This window comes from Nicotiana sylvestris, chromosome 6, assembly GCF_000393655.2.
Source record: "Nicotiana sylvestris chromosome 6, ASM39365v2, whole genome shotgun sequence".
Classification (NCBI taxonomy): Eukaryota; Viridiplantae; Streptophyta; class Magnoliopsida; order Solanales; family Solanaceae; genus Nicotiana; species Nicotiana sylvestris.
The window spans coordinates 76,420,816-76,428,963 of NC_091062.1; the positions used below are offsets into that span (position 1 = coordinate 76,420,816).

Here is an 8,148-nt window from a genome sequence, read left to right on the forward strand (position 1 = left end):
GGAGCTAGCAGCCATTATTTACATGCTGAAGACTTGGAGGCATTATTTATATGGCGTGTTGTGTGAAGTGTTCACAGATCATAAGAGTTTGCAGTATTTGATCAAGTAGAAGGAGCTCAATTTGAGGCAGAGAAGGTGGTTGGAGCTATTGAAAGACTATGATATCACCATCTTGTATCATCCCGGGAAGGCCAATGCGGTGGCCGATGCTTTGAGTAGGAAGTCAACTAGTATGGGCAACCTTGTGTATATTCCAGTCAGTGAGAGACTACTTGCATTAGATGTTCAGGCTTTGGTCAAAAAGGTCGTGAGGTTGGATGTTTCTGAGCCCAATCATGTTTTAGCTTGCACAGTTGCTCGATCTTCCTTGTTTGAGTGTATCAGGGAGAGGCAGTATGATGATCCTCATTTGTTTGTCCTTAGGGACACAGTGCGACACGGAGATGCCAGGCAAGTTACAGTTGGAGATGATGGATTTTTGAGGATGCAGGGTCGTGTTTGTGTGCCTAATGTGGATGTGCTTCGTGAGTTGATTCTAGAGGAGGCCCACAGTTCCCGGTATTCTATTCATCCGGGTACCACTAATATGTATCAGGACTTGCGACAACATTATTGGTGGAGGAGGATGAAGAAGGATATTATTACATATGTAGCTCGGTGTTTGAATTGTCAGCAAGTAAAGTACGAGTATCGGAGACCTGGTAGTTTGCTTCAGAAGATTGAGATTCCTGAGTGGAAGTGGGAGCGTATCACTATGAATTTCATTGTTGGACTCCCACGGACTTAGAGGAAGTTTAATACAGTATGGGTTATTGTGGATAGGCTGACTAAGTCAGTGCATTTCATTCCTGTGGCAGTTTTCTATTCTTCAAAAAGGTTGATAGAGATCTATATCCATGAGATCGTTCGTCTTCATGGTGTGCCCGTGTCTATCATTTCTGATCGAGGTACGCAGTTTACCTCGTATTTCTGGTGGGAAGTACATCATGAGTTGGGTACGCAGGTCGAGTTGAGCATAACATTTCATCCTCAGACGGACGGACAATCCGAGCGTACTATTCAAATTTGGAGGATATGCTCCGCACCTGTGTTATTGACTTTGAAGGTTCTTGGGATCAGTTCTTGCCAATCGCAGAGTTTGCCTACAATAACAGTTATCAGTCGAGCAGATGGCTCCCTATGAGGCATTGTATGGTAGATGGTATCGATCACCGGTTAGGTGGTTTGAGACGGGGGATGCTCGGTTATTGGGTACAGACTTAGTGCAGGATGCCTTAGATAAGGTTAAGATCATTCAGGAGAGACTTCGTACAGATCAGTCTAAGCAAAAGAGTTATGCCGACCGCAAGGTTCGTGACATGGAATTCATAGTCGGAGAGAGGGTGTTGCTTCGGGTGTCACTCATGAAGGGTGTGATGCAGTTTGGGAAGAAGGGCAAGTTAAGCCCTAGGTTCATTGGGCCTTTTGAGATTCTTCGGAGAGTGGGTGAGGTGGCTTACGAGCTCGCATTGCCACCCAGTTTATCAATAGTGCATTCAGTGTTTCATGTGTCCATGCTTTGGAAGTATCACGGTGATCCATCCCACGTGTTAGATTTCAGCACTGTCCATTTGGACAAGGATTTGACCTACGAGGAGGAGTCGGTAGTCATTCTAGACCAGCAGGTTCGTCAGTTGAGATCAAAGAGTTACTCTTCGATTCGTGTGCAGTAGAGAGGTCAGCCTGTTAAGGCAACTACCTGGGAGTCCGAGTCCGATATGCAGTAGATATCCCCATCTTTTCACCGATTCAGGCACTTTTCTATGTTCGTTCGAGGACGAACGATTGTTTAGAAGTGGAGAATATGATGACCCAAAGGGTCATCTTCTGTTTTAGAACTCAATTCCGTGCTACGAGATCTTCAAAACCTCATTTTATCTCTCCTCGTGCATAGTCCGGGCATGATTCCAAAAAACTTTTATTTGGAAAATTTATGAAATAACAATTTTTGGCCTAAAAAGTTGATTTTTGTTGACTTCGGTCAATGTTTTGGGTAAACGGACCCGAATTCGTGTTCCGGCGATCCTAGATGGTCCGTAGTAAAATATGGGACCTGGGCATATGCCCGGAATTGAATTCCGAGGTCCCAAGCCCGAGAAATGATTTTTTGATGAAAATTATAATACTGAAAATCTAGGGAATTAAAGCAATTGATTAATGATTGATATCATTGGTATCGGGCCTGTATTTTGGTTTCGGAGCCTGGTACATATTTAATATAATATTTAAGTTATGTCTATAAAATTTGGTGAAAAACGGAATTTATTTGACGTGATTCGGACCTTTGGTTGAGAAAATAGAAGTTTTGAAACTATCATGAAAATTTCATGCAATTTGGTGCTTAATTCATAGTTCTAGGTGTTATTTTGGCAATTTGATCACGCGAGCACGTTCGTATGATGTTATGAGACTTGTGTGCATATTTGGTTTGGAGCCCCGAGGGCTCGGGTGAGTTTCGGATAGGTTACAAATTGTTTTGGACTTAAGAAAAATAGCTGGTGTGCTTCAGCTGTGTTGCAGGCCTCAGACCTCGCAAATGCGAGTTCAGGGTTCGTATTTGCGATCACTGTTGATGTTGCATTTGTGAGTTTCTCATCACAAATGCGAAGAGAAGCTGGGCCAGCCTGTGTTCGCATTTGCGAACTTTCCTTCGCATTTGCGAAGGGAGCCTGGGAAGGGTATGATCGCAAATACGTTCTTTTACTCGCATATTTGCGAGGAACAGTGTTCGCAAATGCAACATTTTCCTCGTATTTGCAAAGGTAGCAGGATTGTGAAGGGCTTCGCATTTGCGATGGCTCCTTCGCATTTGTGAAGCTCAGGTCGCAAATGCGACATTTGCAGCTGATAACTTTGGACTTAGACGAGATTTTTCATTCATTCTCCCATTTTGCAAAACCTAAACTTCAAGAGGCGATTTTCCAAAGGCTAATTCTTCCCCAAATTATAAGTAAATAATTCTTAACTCATTTCTTTCAATCTTTTACTTCTTTTCACAAGATTTCATCCTAGAATCTAGGATTTTTCATGGTGGAATTAGGGATTTTTGGGTAGAAATTAGGAATTTCGAAATTTGGGGATTTAGACCTCAAATTGAGGTCGAATTCCAAAATCAATTATATATTTGGGATCTTGGGTGAATAGATGAATGAGTTTTGGTTCGAACCTCAAGTTTTGACCAAGCGAGCCCGGGGTCGATTTTTAACTTTTTGGGGAAAGTATTGAGAAACCTATAATTATGCATTAGAATTGATTTCTTTAGCAATATTTGATGTTATTAAATTAATTATGACTAGATACGAGTGGATTGGAGGTGTAATCGAGAGATAAAGCGGTAATTGAGCTTTGAATTGCCCGTTGGATTGAGGCAAATGTTTGGTCTAACTTTGAGTCGAAGGATTAGGGATCCTCGACTTAGTTGCTATGTGAAATTCCATGTGTGCGGCATATAGTTGTGGTGTCGAGTATCTATGCGCCGCCAAATTATTTGTTTAGCTTGTTCCTTTGCCCGTTCCCAATATATTCTCTTCTTATCCTAATTGCTACATGCTTATTGATGCTTCCATGTCTAATTGCTTCTTTTTAGATGTTGTGTTCTTTATTGAAGGTATTAATTGTTCCGTAGTTTCATTGTATTACATTATTGGATTAAGTTGGGTTATTGGTGTTTCATGATACATTTTGGTTAGTTTCGTTGTGTAGTAATAATTGATGAGATTTCATAATTGTATAAATTTTCGTTTGATTTGGTTGAGGCATAAACGTTGTAGAGGGTTTGAGCTAAATTGTGAAATACTTGATCTTATTGTGTGATTGGTAGTGACATGGTGGGATCAGGTTGCACGCTGCAACAGGAGGAATAAGGGTGAAATGTGATTGTCTGGTGGGATCGGGTTGCGCGCCGCAACAAGTTAGGATGGACAGGTGAGATCGGGTTGCACGCTGCAAAAGGAGGAATAAGGGCGATATATTGAGGAGTAATAAGGGCGGGCTGGTGGGATCGGGTTGCACGCCGCAACAAGGAGTAATAAGGGTGAATGTTCATATTGTTAGTGATTATATGGTGGGATCGGAATGCGCGCCGTATTATTTTGTTGTTTATGTATTTTTCCTCGGCTGTGATTCTATTCTGTAGCATTGTAACTCTCTTAAGGATTGGTTATAGCTGAGTACTGGCAAGACAAATGAGTTCCGTCTTTATTTTTACTGCAAATTACTGTTCGATTTCGTCCCGTATTTCCTTTTGCTTTATTATCAACTGTATGCAGGTTATATTGTAAATGCCCCGCCTTAGCCTCGTCACTACCTCGTCCAGGCTAGGCTTGGCACTTACTAGTACATGGGGTCGGTTGTACTGATACTGCACTCTACACTTTCTATGTAGATTTTGGAGCTGGTTGTGGCTGATCGAGAGGTCAGTTGCAAGCATTCATCAAGGAGACCCAAAGTAGTCCTGTAGGCGTCCGCGGCCCCTGGCGTCCCCTCCTATGTTCTGCATTCTTGTTTTTTTTTGAGATAGATGTACTTTTCTTTCAGACCATTACTTGTAGATATTCATAGAATGTTAGTGGGTTGCGACACCAGTTTCTGGGTGGTAACTGTTTCGGTTTTGTTAATAGGATAAGGATAATTAGTTAAATATGCACTTCCGCTTTTATTTCTGTTTGAATTAGCTTTTGTTAATCTTAACTATGAAAATATAAAGGAAAAAGGTGATTATAACTCTAACGTTGGCTTGCCTAGCGAGTGCAATGTTATGCGTCATTACGGTTTCGATGGTGGGAAATTCGGGTCGTGCCAGTTCGCCACTGCTCACATCCCATGGCTTCTTGTGAACCCAACATTAGCTATCTGTTTTATGTCGTGTAACAATGTCCAAGTGCAAACCGACAGATCTTAAACGACTGTGCATCTTCATTCAATTAGCTCCAAATTTGGACATTCACAGCTTGCTTGGTGTGTATTTCATTAATGATAGTGGATTGTTGGACGACTAAGCTACGTGCTGCATAGGCACCTCAATCTAAATTACCACTGGAAATCCAACTTTAGGTGGTCATTATGATCAGAAACTTATTAATTAAGCGGAGAAATGTGCTCCTAGAGGCAAATTGCAGGGAGTCAGTCTACAAACGAAGTAATTTCTGGTTCATATTTTGTATGTAGTGCTAAAGTTGTATATATTGAAGATGAATCCATAGTTGTAAACATATAATTAAGATACACGTTTTCTGAAAAAGATGTAAAGCGAACATTATATATCAGGGCAACTAAGTAACTCATAATAAACGGAAATAGTAATCTGAAAAAGAAATAGGCAGGAGCCAGGTTAAAGTATACTGAGAAAAGCCTCTTGTATAAAATTATGCACCTCTGCTGAATTGAGAACAATGTAACAGTAGATCAATTCCTCCATCTCCTTCCAGTCTTGAATGCCAACATTGTTGACGATCTCTTTTATGGATTCTCTTATATCTGACAATGGATCCATTGAGTACTTCACTGCACAAATAGTACTATCCACGAACGCCCCATGAACATCTTTAGGCAAGTTAGCAGAAAAGCTAACTCTGTTTCTCTGGCGCTGCACCATTTTTTGGCTCTTGTAATTCACCATATTGGCTAAGTTATTCCCTTAGTTATTGGCTTTGTTGGATGTGTTCTTGAAATGGTCACAATATAAAGAGGGTGCTATAAATGTTTGTATTGTTGCAAACAAGCACTTGGAGCAGGTGCTTTGAATGTGGGTATGGGAATTGAGAGTTTAGGGATAAGATCACGACACATGTACTTGAATTAGGATTTGAAGTTTATGGATTCTGAATTTGCCACCGAACCGATAGTTGTTTTTGTTAGTGAGTTTGCCAGTAATATATATATATATATATATATATATATATATATATATATATATATATATATATTTAATAAATTCCCTAATATAAATACAAAATCTAGTTACTAAGTTCATATGAACCCTACTTCATACTCTAGCTCCGGCCACAACTTGTTGTGGGTTGTCATGTTCTCTTGTGGACCACTGGTTGTTGAAGACAGGAAAACAAATTGAATGAAGTAGCAGCAATTACAAGCATGATGGGAGCCTAAAAACAAAAACTAGATGGAACACCATTAGTTCTCATCCAATCTTGTGAATTATTGAACATATGCATCTGGAATAGATTCAAAATTTCGATGGCTTAAGAATGTCTCAAATCCTCTTAATTGTTCTGTCCAAGTTAAGAAAAGAAGAAAATGAATTGTCGGCATGGCAATTGAATATGTGATGTATGTCAAATTCTTGAATGAGAGGATTGGATTAATTTGGATGTTAAATCTTTTGGCTTAAATCCTTTTTTGCACACTCAACAGCAAGATGCTCTTCAAATTTTGGCCCTAAATTCGTTTTGCAGTTTTAACTTGTGTATAACAATCTAACATTAACTAAATTCTTTTAGGGCCTTTAATTACAATCTTTTTTTGTTTGTACTTTCACCACCAAGATCACTTTTTAATTAGAATACATGGAAGAATTAATTAGAGATTGAAAATGACATTTTTGTTCTATTATCATGTTTGGCCAAGACACAATAGTAATCACATACAACTCATGCTGAAATCATGGATTACAATGGCCAATGGTCCACCACGAGCGCGTGTACAATTAAGCCTATAGATACGAGTAATGTTGTATCTATTCAATTCAGATAATTTATATAGTATATTGTTTCAAAGAGTTGTTAAAAATTTATACTTAAATTAAATTCGTATTCAATTGAGGTAGCTCCACTTCTCCACATCTTCCTCTTTCCACTTTCAAATGATGCGCTAGAAACATACTAAATACGAGTAACAGGTAACGACATTAAACCAAGTTGGAAGCTAATAAATAGTCACATGAAAATGTAACAATACTAAGTATTAATATTGCAACAATAAGCAAAGAACAGAAAATAAACGGTTTACCCTTAAAAACGGATAACAATTGAATTTATACGCGATTTTAAGGATATGTGATTTAACTTGATACAAATTGAGAAAATCAGATTAGTATTGAAATTAATGATAGAAAGTGAATGCTAACCACACAAGTGAACAGTGTCAACCTTGAAGGTTGGTTACCCTCGAGTCTGAAAGTGCCTCAATTAATGTCAATTAAAATAACGGACTAGGGGTAGTTTTGACCCTTTTCTGTATTTTATAATAAAATAATTAAAGAACTTCTCTCTTTTATACTCTAAATGAATTCAAAATTATAACTTAGTATTAAATATGATGTTATTTGATTATCGATAAAATAATAAATAGGAAAAATTTATTAAAATATCAAAGTAGAAAAGGATGCACACGGTGATAGAGATAATGTAAGGATATTTATACTTAAATTACTATAAAATAACATAAGTAAATAATAATTCAAAGATACTATTGATAGATTTAGATAATTGAAGAATTGTGAACAATAGAATAAACTTTAAATATATATTTCTGGAGTATAAGAAAAATATATCTATTGTTATATTAATCCGAGTGGATGATGTAATAAAAAAATAAGGAACATAAAGTAATTAGACCACGCTATGCTTCTTCTAATTTCATTAGGATTTTATTATTAGGTGCATTGTTGTATTGAGATACTAGATAACAACTGAAATTTTATTAAAATAATATGATCTAATATGCTCAAATAAACCAAATTATAATTTCGCCTAATTAATAGTTTTGAATACTGCCCGTATTCCTCGGATTCCGCATATAGCGAGAACTTAATTCACCGAACAATTTTTTTTTTTGGTTCGTGTACACAGGTTCTAAAGCTGTTAAAGACAAGAAACATAATTAGCTATCATATCGAATGGACTTAAGCAAAATATTTAATCTATTACCTTATATAATTAAAAAAAAGGCCCTTCTTTAAGTAATTCCGTAGTTTTCAAATTTTGTTTTACCCAAGAAAACGCATCTTAATCAAAATGAAATATACTATTATTTTTAACTCGTTAAATATGTTAATATATATTGCGGAATATCGTGGGTTAGCTAGCACACAATCACACACAAAGCAAATAGAGAAGAAAAATAAACACAAGGATTTAACGAGGTTCGGCT

The 8,148-nt window shown here is 37.6% G+C and overlaps 1 protein-coding gene across 1 annotated transcript; it reads left to right on the forward strand.

The window, feature by feature from the left end:
• The first annotated feature begins 232 nt into the window (after positions 1 to 232).
• Positions 233 to 3,915, forward strand: LOC138870793 (uncharacterized). Its single transcript, XM_070148633.1, has 3 exons — positions 233 to 746; positions 858 to 947; positions 3,860 to 3,915. Exons 1-3 carry the CDS (start codon positions 233 to 235, stop codon positions 3,913 to 3,915), a joined length of 660 nt encoding a protein of 219 aa, XP_070004734.1.
• The last annotated feature ends 4,233 nt before the right edge of the window (positions 3,916 to 8,148 follow it).